Here is a 21,141-nt window from a genome sequence, read left to right on the forward strand (position 1 = left end):
TGACTCAGAGAAGGTCACGCCAGCAGGAGAAACGCCTCTATTGAGTGTCCGAGCACACACACAGCCCAGCCCCACCTGCCCCGCCCGGGAAGCAGGGCCACCTAGGTGAAGAGGCGGAGGGTGCCGTCAGCCCCGGCGGAGAAGACCCACGGCTGGGTGGGGTGGAAGGCCACGTCCAGCACCCCCAGGTCTTTGGTCAGGCTGTGCCCCTTCAGCACCTTCACCGGCACCAGCAGCGGGTTCTGCAGCAGGTCGCTGTGGGGAAGGGAGAGGCTCAGGACGTGGGCGGCACAGTCCCCCCGGGGTGCGGGCAGGCGGGCAGGCACCAGCACTCACTTGTACACCATCCCGTGGCAGACGATGACACTGCCGTCGTCGGAGCCAGATGCAAAGAGCGGGTACCGGGGGTGGAAGGCCACGGCCCGGAGGGCCTTCTTGTGGTGCCTGAGGGGGGGACCAGGTTGAGGGGGGTGTGGGGGGGGGTGAGTAGGGAGCAGCCTGTCACCCGCCAGCGCCTCACCTCAGCACCCTGTACGGCCTGGTGGACAGGTCCAGGTCAAACCACACCAGCTTGCTGTCATAGCTGCCACAGATGACGTTGTCGCCTGGGGGGAGACGCGGTGGTAGGGACCTGGTGGCCCCCTCACCTGCCCCCCACCAACCAGGGCGCCCCCTCACCTGCCGGGTGCACTGCCAGGCTGGACACCCACTTGCAGTTGGGTGTCAGCTTCTTGGTGAGCTCCTGGCGCAGCAGGTGGTAGAGGCGGACGCTGCGCTGAGAAGCCACGAGCAGGAAAGGCCGCACGGGGTGGAAGGCCACGCGCTGCACCTGGCCGTGGCCGCGGCGGAAAGGGCTCTGGCTGCGGCGCCGGCTCAGCTGGTGGATCAGCACCTGGCTGCGGCCCAGGGTGGCCAGCACCACGGCCATGTAGTCCCCACGGCCGTGCCACGTCGCCTGCGTCACTGGCTGCGGGAAGGGAGGTGGGCTCAGCCGCGCCCCGCCCCGCCCCCGCCTCCCCCTCCCCCACAGCCCCCGCACCTTGCCATGGCAGATGCGCAGCCGCAGGCCGACCCGGCGCTCCTCCTCCGAGGCTTCCAGCCAGTGGGCGGGCTGCGCAGCAGGCTCCGCGGGCGGGGTGAAGGCGCTCAGCAGCTGGTCCGTGCTGCCCACCACCAGCCGGTCCCCTAGGGCCGGGTTCAGCAGCAGGACCGCGTCCTCCCTGCGGCCAGAGCCCAGTGAAGGCCCCCGGGCACAGGACCACCCCCGCCGGCGCGGGCACCCCCGGCCTCATACTCACACTGCCACGGCCACCAGGCAGACGGTCGGGCGGGGGTTCCAGGCGACGCTCTTCACCACGCCCCCCACGGGCACGGTCCTCACGCAGCGGGCGGAGGCCACCTCCCAGAGCCGCACCGAGCCATCGTCTGAGCCTGAGCACAGCGGATGGGCTCTCAGCACCCGGCCCCCAGCCCAGCCCCCATGGCAGGGCTGCCCCGCCCGAGGCCCACCTGATGCCAGCCACTGGCCACCCGGGGAGACACTGAGGCAGCGGACGAGGTCGCCGTGGCCCCTGTAGACCTGCAGAGAAGGGGCGGTGAGGGGCGGAGCCCCGGAACTGTGCTGCCAGCCGCCCCGCCCTGTCTGCTCACCAGGGCCTGGCACGTGGGGAAAGGCTGCAGGTCGCGTGGCCGGGGCAGTCTGGGGATGAGGTCCTCAGGGTCCACGTTCACCTGGGAGAGGAGCACGTGGGGTCAGCTGTGTCCACCCCCACTTCCCGCCCCCGCCCGGGAGCCCCGCCCCCCACCCCCCACCGCACACCCTCATCTTGCGCTGCCGTGGGCACAGGTAGAGGTCAAGGCAGCGCTCGAAGCGCTCCTGGATGAAGCGGCCGTACGCAGGCACAGCCCGCAGGCTCGGGAAGCGGCGCGGCAGGAAGTTGAGCCTCCTCTCCTCGGGCTCCCGCTGCTCCCAGGCCATGCGCTGTAAAGGCAGGAGTGAGCCCGGAGCGCGGGGCGGGCGGGGGCAGGCAGACCCCAGCCTGCACCGGGCTCACCTCCTCCTCGCTGGGCAGGTACTCGGGAGGTGGGTTGTAGGACTCCGCGTGGCCCGGCAGGGCCAGCTTGGGTGCCGGCACGTGCATTTTGTGGCGGCCCAGCACCGCGTCGGGGTCCTCTTGGGCCCACAGGTCGTAGAAGCTGGGGGTGGAGTCCCGAGGACGGCGAGGCTGGATCCAGCCCATCTTAATGGCGTGCACCATGCGGGAGACCTGCAGAGGTGGCAGGGTCAGGGCGGGGGCAGGTGGCCGGGGGCGGGCCGGAGGATGGGGCCACACCCACCTTCTCCTTCTCCACCAGGGACGGGATAAAGCTGCGCTTGTCAGCAGGCCGGTTGGTCACCGGGTGTATCATGAGGTCCCCACTGAAGAAGTCCACAGCCGGCTGCGGGGACGAACAGAGGGGTGTGGGCCCGGGCCCCGCAGGTGCCCCCAGACCCTGGGGACAGCGGCTGCCCCTTACCTCGTACGGGTTGAAGCTCACATCCCCAAACTGGCCCCTCTGCAGTCGCCGCACCAGGGCCACCTGTTCATCTGTCAGCTGCACGCTGTGCCCCGTCATCCGGTCCCGCACCGTACGCCTAGGGGCTGCCCGTCAGCGCCGAGGCCCTGCCCCAGCCCGCGCCGCCCCAGCCCACCGGCCCTGTCCCACCCCACAGTCTCCGCCCCACGCCCGCACCAGTAGTCAGGGTTGTCCATCTTGTCCAGAAACTGGTCCAGCTCGTCAGGGGTGCGCAGGGGCTTGTAGATGCGCCTGCCGTCCAGGTCGTAGCCCACGTGGGGGAAGTCATCGTACCACTCCAAGGGCACGTTGCCCACCGTGTTCCGGATGTCCTGGGGCAGGAGGCCAGCATATCGGCACTGGACACCCACTGTGCCCACCCGTCCCTCCAAGCCCCCCAAAAGATACAGACGAGGGGGAAAGGTGAGGGCAAAGGGACGGGCTTCAAGGCTAGCCAGGGGCAGCACCCGGGCACCCTGGCTTGTGCCCTCTCCCTGGGGTGTGACGTGGCAGGGCAGCCGGCACTGTCCCCCACCACCCCCTGGCCCTCAGAGGCGCCGGAGCTGTACCTTCACATTTTCCACTGAAGTAGCGCCAACGCCGGAGCCTCCCCCTGGATTCCTTGGCCAGGGCTCCGGGCAGCCACAGGCAAGGGTGACCTCATCGCCCGTGGGCTCCCTCCCCTGGCGGGGGGCCTTAGGCAAAACCGGGTAGCCACGGGCAGGGACTCGGGGAAGACCCCACCCACCCACCACAAAGGGACGCCGAAGCCGCCGCACTGTGACCTGCAGGCGTTCAGGGACTCCCCAGCCCCCAGCCCTGCCCCCCACCCCACCCTCAGCGGGCAGAGCAGCCACATTCCTGGACACACATTCCTGGTCGAGGCCCCTGCCAGCCGCCACCCTCCCTCCACCCAGCACAGAGACTGCTGCCCAGGCGGCCGCTTCCTGCAACAGTAGCCCCGGGAGGAGTGGCCCCAACGAGACAGCACGGCCGGGAGCCTGGGAACCCCTCCCCCTTACAGCAGGACAGGACCCTCTGGGAGCTGCCCCTCTGCACCTGCCCCCAGCCCCCAACCTGCCGACTTCAGTTCTCCCCGCTTGCCCATCCTCCAGGTGTGCCCCCGCGTGTCCCTGCCGTTGCTAGGAATGCCCTTCCTTCTCCTGTGACCCCCAAGTCTACACAGCCATCCCTGAATTGGACAGACTGGGGGTGGGGGGGGTCGGTGGCCCAGAGAAAAGGCCCACGGGAGCACTCAGCAGGGGAACGGGGTGCTGGTGGGGGTTTCTCCAGAGCAGGAGCGCAGGCAGGACCCGGTGAAGTGGGCACACACAGCCTGGGCCAGACCTGGAGGTTGATGCCAGGAGGGGGCAGGTGCAGGAGACACAGGCTGTGTCATCAGGCGACCCCAGGCACAAACCTGAGAGGGGGCGGCCAAGGGAGCTGGGGCTGAACTCCAGCCCCTCAAAGCTGTTCTCTGCCCCCTCCTCCGGGCACAGAAGGCCCAAGTGTACATGGGAGGGAGAGACAGACAGGGTGTGGCTAGGCGCTGGGGCCAGGGCAGCTGGGTTAACTTGGTCATGCCAAGGAAGAAGGCCCGGGTCATGGGTCCTGCTTGACCCTCCTGCCCCCCCGCAAAGAGGGAGGAGAGGAGGCGGCACAGCCCCGGTACCACCCAGAAGGGGGCTCCCACTTTCCCCGCATCCCCCAAAGACAGCAAGATGCTCCAGGCCCCTTCACCGTGGCGCGAGAAGGCAGAGGGACAGAGGGCCCCTGCTCCAAGCGGCCTCCAGGGGCTGGGAGGCGGGGAGGAGGGCGGGCCGGCGCGGGGGAGGGGCCGCCTCGGCTATAAAGGCCCGGCCCGCGGCCCTGCTCCAGCCCGGGACGCACACGTGCGCGCGGCGCCGCAGCCGCCACCGCGGGAGCCCTGAGACCCCGCGCCCCCCTGGCCTGGGCGGCGGCGGCGGCGGCAGCGGCATGCACAGCGCGCCGCGGAGCTGACGGCGGCCGCCGGCCCCATGTCCTTCGCGATGCTGCGCTCGGCACCGCCCGGCCGCTACCTGTACCCCGAGGTGAGCCCGCTGTCGGAGGACGAGGACCGCGGCAGCGAGAGTTCGGGCTCCGACGAGAAGCCCTGCCGCGTGCACGCGGCGCGCTGTGGCCTCCAGGGCGCCCGAAGACGGGCCGGGGGCCGGCGGGCGGGGGGCGGCGGCCCGGGGCCTGGGGGGCGGCCGGGCCGCGAGCCCCGACAGCGGCACACGGCGAACGCGCGCGAGCGGGACCGGACGAACAGCGTGAACACGGCCTTCACGGCGCTGCGCACGCTCATCCCCACCGAGCCGGCCGACCGCAAGCTCTCCAAGATCGAGACCCTGCGCCTGGCCTCCAGCTACATCTCGCACCTGGGCAACGTGTTGCTGGTGGGTGAGGCCTGCGGCGACGGGCAACCCTGCCACTCGGGGCCCGCCTTCTTCCACGCGGCGCGCTCTGGCAGCCCTCCACCCCCGCCGCCCCCGCCCCCCGCCCGCGACGGCGAGAACGCCCAGCCCAAACAGATCTGCACCTTCTGCCTCAGCAACCAAAGAAAGTTGGTGAGTGTTGGCCGCGGGTCGTCCCCAGAAAGGGAGGCGAGGAGGATGGGGCGCCCCCCACCTCCAAACCACCCGTGCAACCCACACCTGCCTGGCAGAGAGGGCGGGGCCAGAGGCAGGCAGAGCTCCCCAGCAGCACCTGTTAACCCACGCGCAACCCCGTGCCCGGGGCGGGGGGGGGGGGGCGCAGCACGAGGAGGAGGGCGCAGCTGGAGCAGGCGGGGCCGGGCCTTCCCTGGACGTTCTCCCCACGAGTCCTCTGGACACAGGCTCCCACGGGGACCAGACAAGGGCACCCAGGGCCAGATGGGGGAGGAGACTGTGGCAGGGCCGACACCAACTTGGAAGCTAGGGGACCGAACCAGGGTTGGATCAAGCAACTCTGGCCACCCACCCTGCCCCCGGGGGAAAGAGACTCAGGGGCAGTGGGATCCACTTGCTCTGCCACTGGCCTAAGGCTTATCGGGCACCTGCCTGCCCTCCCCTGGCCCCTGCCCCTGGGGCTGCCCACTCGGACACCAGTGCAGCTGTGGGACCCGCTGGCAGGAGCGGGCAGGAGACTGGGGGCTGGGGGGAGAGGCCCCGCTGCGGGAGACGCTGGCTGGCCGTGATTTACGGCTTCTGCTGTGCTTGGTGGCACTGGAAAAGCAGGGTGAGCAGGCAAGGAGAAAATACGGCGCGGCTCTCCCCAATCCCCACTTCCTCTCCAGACGGCACGCGCGAGCTCCTGGGGCCTGAACATCTGGGAAATTTAATTTTACAATTTCGGCTGTGCAGCAGCGTACTCTCCTCCCCAAGCCGCTTGGGGAAGCTGGGCTGAGCGTGGAAGGGGGGTGCTTTCAGCACCCCACCACCCGAGACAGCACCCAGTGGGGAAGCCCGGAGGTGCAGGCTGGCACTGGTCTCTGCGCGGGCCCTGACACTGCCCTCCCCTCTGCAGAGCAAGGACCGAGACAGAAAGACGGCGATTCGGAGTTAGAGGCGGACACTGCTGGGCCATCCACGGAGAGCCCCCATGGACCTGACTCGGGCACAGGCCTCCCTGAGGGCACCCCCCAGGCCAGCCCTGCCCCAGCTGTGAGCGGGGCCGATGGACAGACAGGCGGTGGGACTCAGAGCTGGCCCAGCACTTGCCCAGCCCCACTGGAACTTTCCGTGCTGGCTCCCAACCTGGTTTTCTTCTGGTCGCTATGTGCTGGCATCTTTGATACGATAATATAAAGTCTGGAAACTTTGTATAATTAAAAGCAAAACAATTATCTTCTAAACACGGACGCACACTGTTCTCTCCAGCAATCGAGAATCCACCCTGAGCCGGAGCCCGAGCCCACCCTCCCACCCCTCAGGGCTCCATGGGCCAAGGTACCCAGTTCTCGGGGAAGGTCCCCCACTTTCCCGGGCTCAGGGCCGGCGCGCCCAGCACCCTCGACCAGGGAACTACAGCGTGGGGTCCGAAGGAGACCTGTGAAGGGAGAGGAGGGCGAGGGACCGAGCAGGACACAGGCAGCCCAGGCCCGGGAGCAGTCTCGCCCCACCCCCGTTCCAAGAGCCTGCCTGGTGTCCCAGTGCCCTGAAGGGTCCTCAGTGCTTGCGGCATGCAACTCACTGGTCGCTCTTCAGGGCCTCGGCACCTCAGCCTCTGCCCACGGAGCCCCACGAAGGGGGCCTGTGGGGGAGGGTAAGCGAGGGGCACTGTCTGGCAGAGTGAGTCCCCAGGCCTGAGGGCATGGACCAGGTGGCAGCTGCCTGTGTGTACCCCTGGGGCCCACCCCTGCCCCCAGCCCTGCAATTGGCCCCGGCAGCACTGCTCACACCGGGAGGACCCCTGGCTGCCCACCACCCACCCACCCACCCAACTCCCCCAAAGGCCCCACCTGCCCATGAGGAGGGCAATCCAGGCTTCTCCCCAGAGCTGTGCACAGCTGGTGGACCACTAAAATCGTGCAGGTGACAATTATAGACTAGTGGCGCGAGCTCCACGGGCACAGCAGAGAAGAGAGGTGGGGGCGGCTCTGTGCAGGCCACCCCAGCACCCCCAGGCTGGCCAGCAGCCTGACTTCCGGCCAGCGGGCGGGGAATGGCCATGAGCGCCAGGTGCCAGCCCTGGGCCCTGCAAGCCCTCAGCGCAGGCTCAGGGACCCCGGGAGAGGGCAGGTGCCAGGCCCACGTGGGCACCGCAACAGGGCAGGGCTAGAGCCACCCCCTCCTCTGAACAGACGGGCTCCAGGGAACCGAGAAGCAGGAAGCGATGGTGTAATTTTGGAGGAAATTCTCAAAGCCAGACCCATTAAGGACTAGAAGGGGGCTGTGTCCAATCTGATAGAAATATAACAGGATAAAAAGTCACAACGGCAGGTTCCACTCAGAGAGAAACCCAACCCCAAATTTCCTCTCCTTAATCCTGCAGGAGCTTACAGCTGGCCAGCCAAAGCGGGGGAGAGGGCATGCTCGGTCACCCCCACCCGCCTGCCTGGAGAGCCAGGACCCAGGAGGAATGTGGGGGTCTGCCTGGGGGATGAGAAAGGCACCCCTTCCGCCCCGGGGCACTGAGGACACTGCGAGAACGCGACCCGCAGAGGGGCACGCGGGCAAGCAGGGACGCCCCCCAGGGTCTCCGGCCTGCCTCCCCTGCTCCCCGGGGCACCAGTGCAGTTCTGTGGGGACGGTCTGTGGCCCACCTGCCGCTCACCCACCGGCCTCACCTCTCCATACCTGGGCTAGGTGGGAGTGCACCCTCCCTCACAAATCCTCCCGAAGACGATGGGCGGCAGGGGGCAGGGGGCCGCATGCCCTGCACAAAGGCCTGAGAGAAGAGTGCGGGGTGAGGGGGACAGGCAGGGCGAGGCCGGAGGGGCATGGGTGTCAGGGACCCTTGGAGCCGGTGCAGGAGAGGAGAAGGGGCTGAGGGAGCCTCGGAGATGCCAAGTCGGTAGGAGAGGACAGGCCGTTGGGACGGTCCCCAGGGGCCGGCAGGTCCTGGCACGGGGCGCGTGGGCCAGGCCCTCGGCTGCTGGGCCTGTGACTCCGACAGCGGCTGCAGCTTGGCCAGCCTCGGGCCCGGGCAGTGGGCCCGGTCGCTCCCTGAGCTGCACCGGTAGCAGCAGAGGCTGAGAGCCTGGCCCGCCAGCCAGCAGGGGAGGGAGGGGAGGGGGCGGGGAGGGGCACGCCGTCACCCTCCACCACTCCAGAAATTCAAACCAGACTGGGGGTGGCGGGCCGGCCCGAGCCCCTGCAGCCCCACGAGAGTCCACTTGGCTACTCACGGCAGCCGCCAGGCCCCCGTCCACCACAAACCCCACTTCCTCCCCAGGACGCCAGCCTCGCCCCTCCACCGAGCCTCCGCGTGCCAGTGCCCCACAGAGGCGGCACGAAAGGAGGGCCCAGCCCGCACCCTGGGCCAGCAGCCGCCTCTGCGGGCCAAGCAGGCCTGGAAACGCTCTGATGGCCATCAGGGCCAGGCTGTCAGCTCCCTGTCCCCAGCCCGGGGAACGAGCTGCTGCCGGCACCACGTGATCCATCGCCAGGCCGCCTGCGCCCGCAGGCCAGCCGGCCCCCACCCTGCGCAGCACCTGCGGGCTGCCAGGAAGCACATGTGACCCCGTGGGGGCGGGAGCCCGCCGACCCCTCCAGGGCCCAGACAGCCCCCAGCCTGCGCTCTCCCAGGGGGCCGCCATGCCCCAAGGACGAGCCTTCGGGCGGCAGGGGTCCCCCGCCCCCCAGGCTGCACCGGACACGGGCGGCCACCGGCTGATGTGTCGGCTGGGATTTTTCCGCTCTCGCAGAGCCCCCCCTCCCCTCCCCCTCCCCAAAGTGGCTGCAGCTGTCAGGACCGCAGATTGGAACTGCAGGTACGGCGCTGGCCCGCTGCCCACCTCCCTCCCGTGTCTGTCTGAGAGAAAGGAAGCCGGCCCACCTCTGGAATCCTTCACTCTCTCCTCGTTCCGCCTCTCCCACCTGTCCCCGGGGAGCGCGGGGTCAGCCGCCCTCGCTCGGGCTCTCTCTTCCCCTTGCCCCTCTCCGATTACAATGCCGGCAGTGTTCCCTCAGCTCCCCCGACACGGAGCCCCCCCCCGCCCCCCGCCTTCCTGCACCTCCTCTCTCCCGCACTCCATGGCGGGAGGAGGACAGGCCACGTGCCCCAGGCCACCTGCTGCAGCTGAACCCACACAAGGTGCTGGCAGGATGAGTCCTGAGTCCTGGTCGACGGGCCCAAGGAGAGAAAGCCAGGTCCCACTCGGCCTCTTCCTGCCCCAAAGACCAAACCCAGCTGAGGGGATCCCGGCAGGGGTCGGGGTCAGAAGCAGGGCCCACCAGCTGTAGCCAGCCAGGCCAGGGTGGGGCGGGCGAGACACTCGGAACCCCCTTCCCAAACCTCCTCCGTCAGACTGTCCCTCCCAGTTGCCGTCCTCACAGAAGTGCTGCTGGCCCGACCCACCCGAGCCGTCGGACGTCGTGTGGGCACAGGGCCCCTCCAAGGCCACTCCTTGACCCCTGACCAGTGCCTCCACGGCTGCTGGGGTAGAGAGAAGCAAGTCCACTCCCCCGCCAAGGGGTCCATGGGGGAGGGGGTGAGGGCACCGAGGTTGCCCCTGCTCTTCGGTCCTCAGATACCCAAGACCCCCACCCACCTGCCCCTCCCCCTCCTGGGGTTGGCCAGGGTCCAGCGGGCATTCCCACGTGGGACACCCGAATCTCGGCTCCCTGCAGGCAAGGGCTCCCAGAAACTCCCCTGGGAATGCTGGAGGTGGGCATAGGCTTGGGACCCCCTTGCTAAGTGCCAAAGGCCCACTACGCTGCTTCACACATCCCAGCCCCAGCCCCTCTAAGACCTCATTCGGGAGGACTCGCCCCGAGCCCCCGCCCACACACGGCCAGCCCCCCACCCCGAGCCCTGTCCTCAGCGAGGCAGCCACGGCCTGGGCCGGGACACATGCTGGCCCTGCTCAGCAGCCGGCCGCTCACCGCCTTTCCTACACAACTTGCCCCCACAAGCCTGCCCAGCCAGCCCCAGTCCACGGCCACACCTCCAGCCCTAGGGCGACACCCACCCCACCCCCGCCCCGCCCCAGGCCCAGGAAACTGGCTCCAGTGGGCACAGGGCAGGCCAGGGCCTCTACCACCCAGCTGCCCCAGTGAAAGGGAGGGCGCTGCTATCCCCCAACACCCTCCGCCCTCCCCAGGGGGAACCCCGTCTCCCAAGTGTGACAAGTGGACCCGGGGGGGGCGGCGCTGGCGGGGGGCACCCCACACACACCCAAACGCAGCGGGCCTGGCTGAGAGGTGGTGCCTGGCAAAGGCAGCCAGGGGCGCCCTGAGGTCACAGCCGCCACACCCACAGCCCCCCCACGGCCACCTGTGAGGCCACGGTGTCATCGGGCCCCTCCCAGGCCAGGCGGCCGGGGCGACCCGAGGGTCTGTCGGAGCCTGGCCGTGGGACGGGGGCCCGCCAGGGAGGCCGGCGGCCCGCGAGGCCGAGACGCACGCTCTGCGCAACAGCTCGAAACCCGAGCCGCGGCTGCGCTGCCAGCAGCAAGCGAGCGCCGGGGGCCGAGGGCCGCGCCGGGGGCCGGGGCCGGGGGCGGGGCCCGGAGGACGCGGCTGCCGCTCAGTAGCCGGGAGGCCATTAGCGGCGCCTGGCGGGAGAGCTGGGAGGACCGCAGCCCGGACGCAGATGCGCCCGCCGCCCGCCCACCCTTGCAGGGCCGGGACCCCGGGGGCTCGCAGCCCCGCCCCCACCCCACCCGCCCAAGGCCTCAGCTTCTCCCAGGCCAGAGGCAGGGTGGGGGAACCCCGCTGCTGCGAAGGCCGCCCAGCCCCCCGCCCCCGCCCCTCCTCCCGGGGCGGCAGCTGGATGAGATCACGTCTGTGGGGGAGGGGTGCAGTGGACTTGTGGGAGCGGGGCTCCCCCACTCACGGTGGCCAGGACCCCCGCCACGCGTGGCCTGGCAGCACGTTCAGGGGCTGCAGCCCTGTTGCTGCCTGGGATGTGAGCTGGGGGGAAGGTACGGAGAAGGCCAAGGTGCGGAAACGGGACCCAGGTCTCCCGAGAAGGAGGACCGTTGCTCACCCGTCAGTGCCTGGGACCGGGGTCCCCCAAAGCCATGCACGGCAGAGGCCGGCGGTCAGAGGGCCTAGAAAGTCCGGGCCTCAAGCCCAGGCCTGAGGGGTGGGCAGGACAGGGACTGGGGAGGGGGAGGTTGGGCACTGCCACACCGCAGGTTCTCCCCCAGGAGCATGCCTTGTCAGGACACCACTGCTGGAGGCTGGCCAAGGCCTGAGTGGAGTCCTGGCACCACCGGCCACCTCCAAGGATGCTGCGTGGAGGAGGCGCTGCCCGACACAATGCGACCAAGTGTTCGTGGACGGTGGCCCCTCCCAAGTGCCAACCACCCAGGGCACAGCCCCGGGGTGGGGGAGGCTCCCGCGCCCCTCGCGTGCTCTTGCCCCTTGGGCTCCCGAGAGGACTGCTCGCCACCCCACCTCTCAAGCCTCTTCCCTGAAGCCCACCCTGCTTTGCACAGACGGCAGAGACACGGCGACAAGTGTGTGTGTGTGGGGGGGGGGGGCGGGGGGGGCCGGGGCAGCACTTCTCAGGGAGGAGAGCATCTGTCAGGCCAGCCTGGTCCCTGAAAGCCGAGCTCTGCCGCCCCCTCGAGCCACAGCCGGCTGTGCTGGCAGAAGTACGGCTCCCTGTCACTCAGGCGACATATGGGATAGTCATCGCCGGAGGAAGCAGCCCCCACCCCGGCGGCTCCAGCACAGCCCGAGCCAGGAGGAGCGCCTCCCCGCGGGCGGGCTGAAGCCCCTCCCCCGGCCTCTGCACTCCATTTACAATCATCATCGATTTCTCAAAATACCGAATATAAAAAAGTAGCCGACAGGATGTGGCTGCCGACAGCCAGAGCCCCTGGGAGGGGGGGAGACAGGCCGGGAGCCGCGCTGCACCGGCCCCCCTTCACCGAGCACGCCCGCTGCTCCGGCCAGGAAACCAATTTATTTTGTTTTGTCTCTGTTCTCTGAGCGCACAGAGACCGGGTCGGGCGCGCAGCCAAGGCTCCTGCAGCCGCTGCCAAGAGAGCAGAGGATGGGGGTGGAAGCTGCGCGGGGGGGGCGGCGCGCGTGTCTCCCCAGCCGGGACAGCCCCTGGCAGGCGGCAGGAAGAGCCACCGGGCGGCAGGGACCGCCGTCTCTGCAGGCCCCCCAGCCCGAGGAGGCACACACTCGGAGGGCTCACGCCAGGGCAGTGGGCACGGGGGCCGCAGCCCCGCCCGGCGGCCAGGACACATTAGGGAGGGGGGCGGCTGGGCGAGCAGCACGGCCACGTCTACCTGGGAGGCTCCTCAGCCCCAGCGTCCCCCAGAACCCACGGGCAGCTCCGGGCAGCTGAGCCACAGCAGCCTCTGCCCGAGCACCCCTAGCCTGGCAGCAAGCTTTCCCCTTGAGAGCGTAAACGTGGGAAGGACGACCAGATTCACTGAGGGCCCCTGCGGCCCAGGCCTCCAGGATGCCAGGGAGGAAAGGGGCAGAGAACCGGGGCCGCCCGTCTCCTGCCCTCAGTGCCCAGTGCAGGTGCCCGTGGGGCCTGTCACTGCACCCTCACCCCCGGGGCCCAGCCCAGGCCGGCTGGTGTCGGCGAAGCCTCCCCGGGCCTGTCGGTGCCCGCCCAGAGCATAGGGGCGCCCACCGCCTGCCAGCCCCGCCGCCCACCCCCAGGGCCCAGGGGTGGCTGCGAGGTGCCCAGTGCCCTCCCCTCCCCGCGATGACACACACTCCTGCAGTCACGTGTACCCGACCCTGAATCGCTCTTCCAGACGGGGACTGGGGCCCCAGGCCAGGACGCCCACTCAGGCCTCGCTGTGGCCTGACCCACCTCTGCCCAGGCAGTGCAGCCCACCCTGCGAGCGAGGAGGCCACGGCCCCAGCCATACCTCCTCGTCAGAGCTGTCCTCCACGTACTCGTCCTCAAGCCGCACACTCGCCACCTCCGTCCTCGGCGAAGGGGTCCCGGCCTGGGAAGGGAAGGGGAGAGCAATTATGTTATGTCAGGACACTGACGCCCTATGCCTGGGGCAGATCGCAGGTCCAGGATGCCCGCCCCCTCCTGCCAACGCTGAGGCCTAGGTTCCTACACCCCAGTCTCTAAGCGGCTCCAACCTGGTCCCACCGCAGGTCTAAGTGGGCCTCTCAGGGAGGGGGGTCCCACCCAGGGTCATCCTCTGTCAAGGGCTGGACCCATCATAACGTCCAAGCTCCGGGAGAGGACCCCAGGGAGGGGCTGACACCGGCAAAGGAGCACTTAGCCACCCCCGCACCCCTTAATGCGAACAACGGCTGCAGGGCTCCCGGCCCAAAGGCCCAGCCGAGCCCAGAGCCAGCCTGGGCTCAGGGGACGAGGCCTCTCAGCAGCCGTTCCACCGAGGGGAAGGCCATGTACTCGCTCTTGGCCACCAGCAGAGGGGCCACAGCCGACCCACTCCTAGGGCAAGACCCTTGCCCCGAGGAGGCCACATTCAGCGCAGCCGGCCAAGGGCCCAGAGAGGCACCCACACTCTCAGACTGCTGGGAGGACCCGGCCCCAGGCTGACCCCGCCCACCGGGCCAGTGAGTGGGTGCCACTGCTCACTCACACCCCAACCTGGAAAACAGATTCTCCCCTTGTGGGGCGGGGGGACCTGGTGCACCGGAACTGGGATTGATGGGGAGAACAGCCCGTCTCTCCCCCACGACTCCAGGGGCAGTAAAGTGTAGCAGAGGCCCCCCCACCCCAAGCACGGGCGCCCCGCCCAGAGCCCCGCTCCCCCTGCCCGGGCAGGAGCCAAAGGCCCGCAAGGCAGCTCTCCCTCCCTCCTGTTTTTCCCTCGGTGTAAGGAGGGTGGGAGAGTAACTTTCTTTCCAGGCCAGGAAAAGGCGAGATTCGGTTTCCACGTCTCTCCCACCCCTTGCTCCCCGAGCTGTGCGCTGCGGGAGCCCTGCCCTGAAAGTGGGTCAGCACTGCCTGGGGGCGGGGGCAAGCGGGGGGCGCAGAGGGCCAGCCTGGGACCCAAAGCTTTCCTGCCGTCCTCACCCACAGCAGCAACCAGCGGACACACCTGCCCCAGGCCCTGGGCTGGCAGGACCCCAGGCCGGGCCACTTGCAAGTCTCTCCACAGCCCCCTGATGCCAGCCCGTGGCTGACAGGCCACTGGTCGCAGCAGGGTCGGCAGTGCAGGCCACGGTGCTCCAAGGCTGCCAACTGCCAGCCAGTCTGATGCCCCCCACCAGGCACCGGACCCCAGAAGCCCAGCACCACCTGCACGACAGGCCACCATCCCGGGGCCCTGGCCAGCCCCAGTGATGCCTGCGGAACCAGACACAGGCGGGACCTCAGCAAGGGGAGGGGACACCCAGCAGCGGGGCTCTGAGTTTCTGGGCAAAAGAGCTGGACACCCGGCAAGGAGGGCCCTCCCTCACGGCACCAGGGCTCTGAAGCCACATCCTCCCTCCAGAGGTGACGCTGCAAGGCAGATGGTGGCCACCAGGGGGCTGCCGTGATGCGGGGCGTGGCCCAGCTCCTGGGACCAGGAGGACCTAACAAACCCCGCCCCTTCAAAGTTTAGAGGTACCGTAGCCGGGCAGTGGCCACCGTAAAAAAGGGAGAACTTGCACAGCGCCGCCCTCTCTCCGCTTTCTCAAGCGGCCCAGCCCCGGCCCCCAACATCCTCAGGCACAGGCACCAGGTGGCGAGGGACTGCCCAGAGCCGCCAGCGCCCACCCCAAGACGGGGTCAACGCCACGTGCTGCGGGCTCGCAAACGTGTCCATGTGGATGGCTGGGGGCCCACGGGCAGGACCAGAGGGAAGTGGGGTTCCGTAGGCAAATGTCCCAGACCAGGGGACCAAGGGAGGCAGGACGGGCCTCTCCTGGGAGGCGCTGCAGCCTCGCAACATGACTGGCAGCTCCACGGCCAGGTGCTGCTGCACGGCTTGCTTGCTCTTGGAACCCTGAGTCCCGAGAGGGGGGACAAGCAGGCAGAGGTGAGATGCCCAGTGACAGCCAGCCACTCAGGTCACCCCACCCAGACGTGTGAGTGAAGCCCAGAACACGGGATGTGATCTGAGTGACCACCCTCCGAGGGCAGAACATACTAGAAACCTGGGGAGGGTACAGGAGAAGCTGACGTGCTTCACAGCTGAGGGGGGGGCTGTGGGATCTCCCAAACCCACTGATCATGTCACCCCAGATGCGACACCACCCCACCTGCCCTGAACTCTGATCCCCAGAAATAAGAGTGTCTGACGCTGGGCCACGGCCGGGGCTCTCTGGGACAGGCCCGGGCACATCCTGCCTGAGGTGGCCTCCACTGACGGGGCCCACTCCCTCCCCAGGAGCCAACGCCCAGACCCCACAGTGCACAGGTCTGGGACTCACAGCTGCTACTGGTCTCCTAGGGGCCCTGCCCACCACTCCCCAGAGCTGAGCTGAGACCCAGATGGGCTCCTCCTGCCCAAGGGTTTGCGGTAAGCTCAGTGCACAGACAGTACAGGCAGGGCTCTTAAGTTATCTGAGAGATGCTAGTTGCACATTAGGCATCGCTACTAGGTCTTCTGTTACATTCTTTTTCTTTTTTTTTTTTTTTTGCGGTACGCGGGCCTCTCACTGCTGTGGCCCCTCCCGTTGCGGAGCACAGGCTCCGGACGCGCAGGCTCAGCGGCCATGGCTCACGGGCCCAGCCGCTCCGCGGCATGTGGGATCCTCCCGGACCGGGGCGTCCCCTGCATCGGCAGGCGGACTCTCAACCACTGCGCCACCAGGGAAGCCCTGTTACATTCTTGAACGTGGCAAGCAGATTCAACTAATGAAGATGGGAACTTCTGTACAAAAGAATAAGAAAACAAAATACAGGAAAACTCACACAAATGAGAAAGGACCAAACCAAACAGGACAAGCAGAAGAAAAAACGGATCTAAACAAGCACAAAAATGGAGAAATGGCCGTCAGCACCTAAATCCACTCGAGATGAGAAATCAAGAGGAGGCCCAGCAACGCGAGACCTATGGGACCGGAAAAGCCCGCCCAAAAGCACCACCAAGTGCTACCAGGGGGACACAGGGAAGCAAGAGGCCCTGGGTGACTGGGGGTGCCCGGCGGCAGGAGCCACCACCTGAGGGTGGAAACAGGAGGCGTGTGGGCGGCCAGTGGGGGAGGGGCCCGGGGCTCCCCTCCAGCTTGCTCGCAGGGGACAACCCACGGGCTGGGGCAGGTGAAGGTGGGTCGGCAGACCCTCGAGAGGGCCCTGAACTAGCGGAACTCCCCAGCGTGGTAGGAAGGTTCTGCAGGTTAGCAGCCCTGCCGTAGCTGCAGGATGAGAGGAACAGGCTGACTCGGGGGGCCCCAATGCAGAGCATGACAGGGCTGTCACGGGGGCCGCTCCTGGGTGTCTCGTGCGGCCAGGCTCGGGGGGAGACAGGAGAACACACAGGAAGCACTGACTGGCCTGTTCGTGAACAGGAGACGTGGAGAATCGCCAGCTACACCAGGTGGAGCGGTGGATGGCTTCTGAGGAACGGGTGGAAGAAAAGGGGAGATGGGGGGACTTCCACCAGGAGTCAAGAGCACCCACCTCTTCAGTTCCCGTTCTTGGCCTGGACGAATTCCAACCCAGTACTGAGGTCCCCGCTTTAGAAGAAAATACTCCAACACCCCTCAGCTACAGCAGGAAGAAGCCAGAGACGTGAGTGCCCAGGCCAAGCAGGTTCCAGGGAAGCTGGCAGGGCTCCAGGACGACCCACAGGGCATGCGGATGGGCGCTAAGAGCCTGCGCACGCGCGGGGAGGGGAGCACGGCACTAGCGGGAGACAAGGCGGGGTGAGGGAGCACCACCGGCCCAACGGAGCACGGAAGGGAGGGCCCGAGGGCCTGGCTGCCAGTGGGGGACGCCTGGGGAGGGCGCAGAGCCACAGGCAGCCTCACCCCCTCTGAGGACGCCCCCACCCAGGTGGCCTGGGCTGACTTCCTCAGACAGAGGGCTCAGAGGGCACCCCGGAGGGCCGAGGGCCAGGGGCGAGGACGGCTCCCCACCCTCTGGAGAGGGTGGGCATGGAGTCTCTGCTGAGCTGCAGCTCGGCACCCGCTGAGCCGGCCGCCAGCAGACCCAGGACGGCAGCACAGGTACCTCTGCGGAGCAGCACAAGCCCAGTGGCTCGCGGGGCACAGGTGGTCAGCCTCGAGATGCCTGTACAGCAGTACCTCACCTAGAGAATTTCAACTAAAAATTATTTTTATTAAAAAAAGTTATTTAAAAAATAACTTTAACTTTTAAAAATCATTCCTAAAATTTTGCTTATAAAAGAGGATAAAAATCCTATTTTAAAGGAAAACACTTAAGCGTGTGGACCCTTAATTTTTTTTTTTTTTTTTTTTTTTTCCGGTACGCGGGCCTCTCACTGTTGTGGCCTCTCCTGTTGCGGAGCACAGGCTCCGGACACGCAGGCTCAGCGGCCATGGCTCACGGGCCCAGCCGCTCTGCGGCATGTGGGATCTTCCCGGACCGGGGCACGAACCCGCGTCCCCTGCATTGGCAGGCGGACTCTCAACCACTGCGCCACCAGGGAAGCCCCGATCCTTAATTTTAAAAGAGGAGGAAAAGATCCAGGAAGATAATTTAACCATGAACTGTGCTCACCAAGGAGAGTGAAGGCAGCGAATGGAAACGTCCTTTACGGAATAGTGTTGATGTAAGATTTAACGTTTTGTCAAGGAGGGAATATTTTGTAAATTTAAGAAGTTAAGGGACTTCCCTGGTGGTCCAGTGGTAAAGAATCCGCCTTCCAATGCAGGGGACGCGGGTTCGATCCCCGGTCAGGGAACTAAGTTCCCACGTGCCGCGGGGCAACTAAGCCCACGTGCTACAAACTACAGAGCCCAGCGCTCTGGAGCCCACACGCCACAACTAGAGAGAGAAAACCCGCACGGCACAACTAGAGAGAAGCCTGTGAGCCGCAACAAAAGAGCCTGTGTGCCGCAACTAAAACCCGATGCAGCCAAAAATAAAATAACTAACTAACTAAATAAATAACGAGTCTTAAAAAAAAAGTTAAAAAGGAGAAAAATCTGCCCATAAGCCCATAAAGCACGGGCAAGGCAGTCTGTGGACCATCTTCTCTTTGTGCACCAGCGCTACAATTAAAGCTTGAATGGGTGGAGAGTTTAAATTGGATTTAAAATCTTGTCTTCCTAGGAAACAGATCAAATAAGTGTGGCTTTTGGTTTCCATCACGGTCCTAACCTCCAGGACACCACGGCCATTCAAAGTATAAACAGTTACAAGATCGTTTCTAGGATGCTCTGAACGACCAGTGTTGTGTTTTACTTAAATTAAGCTTTTCTGTCATTTTCCTCACTTAAGACAAGAGTGGGGTTTGCCTTTCCCCATCGTCACAGCAACAGGCAGGACAGCAAAGCCTCACGCGGCGGCCAGCTGGCTCCTGTGCCCCCGAGACCAGGCCAGGTGGATGGAGCTCCACTCGCTCCCACAAGTGCGGGGCCACCAGCTCCCCCCAGGCAGTCCCCTGCAAACAAATCCCACCTTGGGCTTTGCCCCTAGGAAACCCAGCCTACAGCTGAGTCTAGCAAAGCGGCCTGAGCCTCAGGAGAAGCGACATCAGAATCACCGGGGTAGGTGTGGGGGCCCAGGCAGGTAGATTCTGGGGGTTCCTATGAACAGAGCACATGACTATGCTTGAAAACTGGTGCCCTAGAGCTCAGAGCACCTCAGCTCCAAGAAAGCGTCCTACCCAGCCCCCACCAGCAACACCCACCCCCTCCCCTGCCCCGCTGCACCAGAGGAGGGACGAGGGCCTTGGGGTTCCCAAGGAACGGGAGAAAGCACTGCCGGGAGCCCCCAGAGAGCCCGATGCCTGCCAGGCACTTTCCTGGCCATGGTCATCCAGGGGGAGAGCCCACCAGGAGGCTCCTTGCCTACGCACCTGCTGCCCGGGGGGCTTCTCCGTCCCGCTGTGCTGCTCATCGCTGCTGGCCCCATCCTCCTCCTCAGCCGCAGTGTCGGCCTCACTACCGTCACTGCCGGAATCCTCCAGGCCTGAGAACACACTTTCCTCGCTGTCGGAGAGGCCAGGATCGCTGCCAGGCCCAGGGCTGAGACCAGGAGCACCGAGGAGAGAAGGCTAAAAGGAGCATGGCGTCAACGAGCCCACAGCCCACGCAGCGGGCACCCTGCGCTGACCCACAGCTCTGTGTGGCCGGCCTCCAAGGCCACAGCCCTCAGGCCACAGCCTCCACCTCCACCAAAACCACCCACCCAACCCAGGCCTCCCTCACCACCCACCTCCGCCGACAGCAGGCCGCGTGCCCTCGGGAGAGACATTCAACTCCTAGCATCTCACAAGGCAAGGACTCTTCAAGGAGCTCAGTTCCCATCACATCCCCCACACCGGCCCCCTATCCTCCACACCCCACCCTGGCACTTAAGAGACCCAGAGCTATGAGGACACTAGGGCGGGGTCTGGGGCAAGCAGAGGACCCCAACCTGAGGGACTTTTCCCACCTGAAGCAGAAGACTCTGTATCCAACCAGATTGGGACCGACAGTTGATCAGTAAATTGTAAAGGTTGGTTGAAAAGACACAAAAACTACACAAGCTTTACTTAAAAGCAAGTGTTTCCATTCACCCCCTCAAGGGGTAGGACCAGAGCTTCCCCCGAGCAGAGCTCTGCTGACCAGACACTCCCCGATCCCTAAGTCTACAGGACGCAGTGCACGGTGTGGACCTTTTAGAACTGCAACAAGAACTTGCAGACTTTTAGCAAGCATTTATCTGAACGGAGAATTCGCTGCTTTTCAATTGTTAAGAAGTCTCTCACCTAATTGGACAGCCTGCACTCACCAATTACTTGGCAGCACTCAACTCAGCTTCCACAGAAACGACTCTGACACACACTAACTACTCCAACACTTAGTAAGCCATACAATTAAAACAGCAAGTGAAAACGGCATAAATGATTTGGGCACAAGTACAAATGGCTGCTGATGGGTACAGAGCCAGGAGGACTTGTCGCAAAGTGAGCGGGCAGCCGGACAACCCAGCAACGTGGAGTCCCGGCTCAGAGAGGCTCGACTGTACAAGCCTTCGGCGGCTTTCTACCACCGAGATTTGATGACACCCCACAACCCAGCTGGGGTCCAGCTGGAAACCAGGAGTGGCCATGAGTCCAGTTGAAACGATGCATCCAGGGCAGAAGGCACTGCCTTACTATTCTCGTACCCTCTTTTACAATGCATGCGACGTATTAGTAACGTATCAACAGACAAGTGGTTACTGCAGGCTCAAATCCCTTTAACGCAGGAAGCACAATTCAAAGGGCTAGGGAGGCTGCCGCACAGGATGCCAGCCCTCCTTCCTAGCTCTCTCCGGCCCAGACGTTCTTCCAACCGCAGAACAGCCCAGCCCCACACCGGCTACCCCTCGCACAGGGGGTGCTCCCTGCCCAGGACGCCCCCACAAGGCCACCACCAGCAGAGGACAGGCGACCCTCCTCCCCGCTTTCCCCGGCCTGGCTCCCCGGGGCTGGCGGCCGAGGAGCCGCCACGTGCGGCCCAGATGCACCTCCCCGTCCCGCTCGCGCAGCCCGCGGTCACCTCCTCCGGCTCCGGCGGCCGCTTCCCCGGCAGCGACCCCGCCGCCGCCGCCTCGCGCCCCACGCCCCGCGTGCCCGCCATGCTCCAGGCCAGCCCCGACCCGCGCCGCCACTTCCGGCAGCGACACGACCGCGTGGGCCTGGGGGCGGGGCCCTCAGGGTCAGAGGGCGCAGGGCGGGCCCTGGGTGGGGCGGGGCCGGCGTGCGCGCGCCGTGGGGACGCGGGCGGGCGGCGCCGGCGGGAGCGCGCCCGTCGCAAGATGGCGGCGGCCATGCTAGGGCTCGGGGCCGTGTGTGCGCAGCGAGCGGCGGCGGCGCGGCCCGAGCGGGAGGCGCGGCGGCGGCGCTAGCCCGGCCCTCAG

At 66.4% G+C, this 21,141-nt stretch overlaps 2 protein-coding genes across 3 annotated transcripts; one reads left to right on the plus strand and one right to left on the minus strand.

Moving 5' to 3' along the window:
* Positions 1-22: 22 nt before the first annotated feature.
* Positions 23-21,063, minus strand: BOP1 (BOP1 ribosomal biogenesis factor). 2 transcript variants are annotated; one of them, XM_033843040.2, is made up of 16 exons: positions 20,781-21,063; positions 19,112-19,309; positions 13,076-13,156; positions 2,734-2,888; positions 2,518-2,635; positions 2,338-2,439; positions 2,055-2,267; positions 1,820-1,981; positions 1,651-1,731; positions 1,510-1,579; positions 1,299-1,431; positions 1,040-1,220; positions 679-967; positions 521-605; positions 337-444; positions 23-255 (listed from the first exon to the last, which is right to left on the minus strand). In XM_033843040.2, the coding sequence occupies exons 1-16, from the start codon at positions 21,051-21,053 to the stop codon at positions 102-104; spliced, it is 2,403 nt and encodes an 800-aa protein (XP_033698931.1). In that variant the 5' UTR covers positions 21,054-21,063; the 3' UTR covers positions 23-101. The 2 variants fall into 2 exon arrangements, with proteins under 2 accessions (XP_033698931.1, XP_033698932.1); XM_033843041.2 differs by lacking the exon at positions 19,112-19,309.
* SCX (scleraxis bHLH transcription factor) lies at positions 2,884-6,428 on the plus strand. Its single transcript, XM_033843053.2, has 2 exons — positions 2,884-5,147; positions 6,088-6,428. The coding sequence occupies exons 1-2, from the start codon at positions 4,575-4,577 to the stop codon at positions 6,124-6,126; spliced, it is 612 nt and encodes a 203-aa protein (XP_033698944.1). The 5' UTR covers positions 2,884-4,574; the 3' UTR covers positions 6,127-6,428.
* Positions 21,064-21,141: the final 78 nt, after the last annotated feature.

This window comes from Tursiops truncatus, chromosome 17, assembly GCF_011762595.2.
Source record: "Tursiops truncatus isolate mTurTru1 chromosome 17, mTurTru1.mat.Y, whole genome shotgun sequence".
Lineage (NCBI taxonomy): Eukaryota > Metazoa > Chordata > Mammalia > Artiodactyla > Delphinidae > Tursiops > Tursiops truncatus.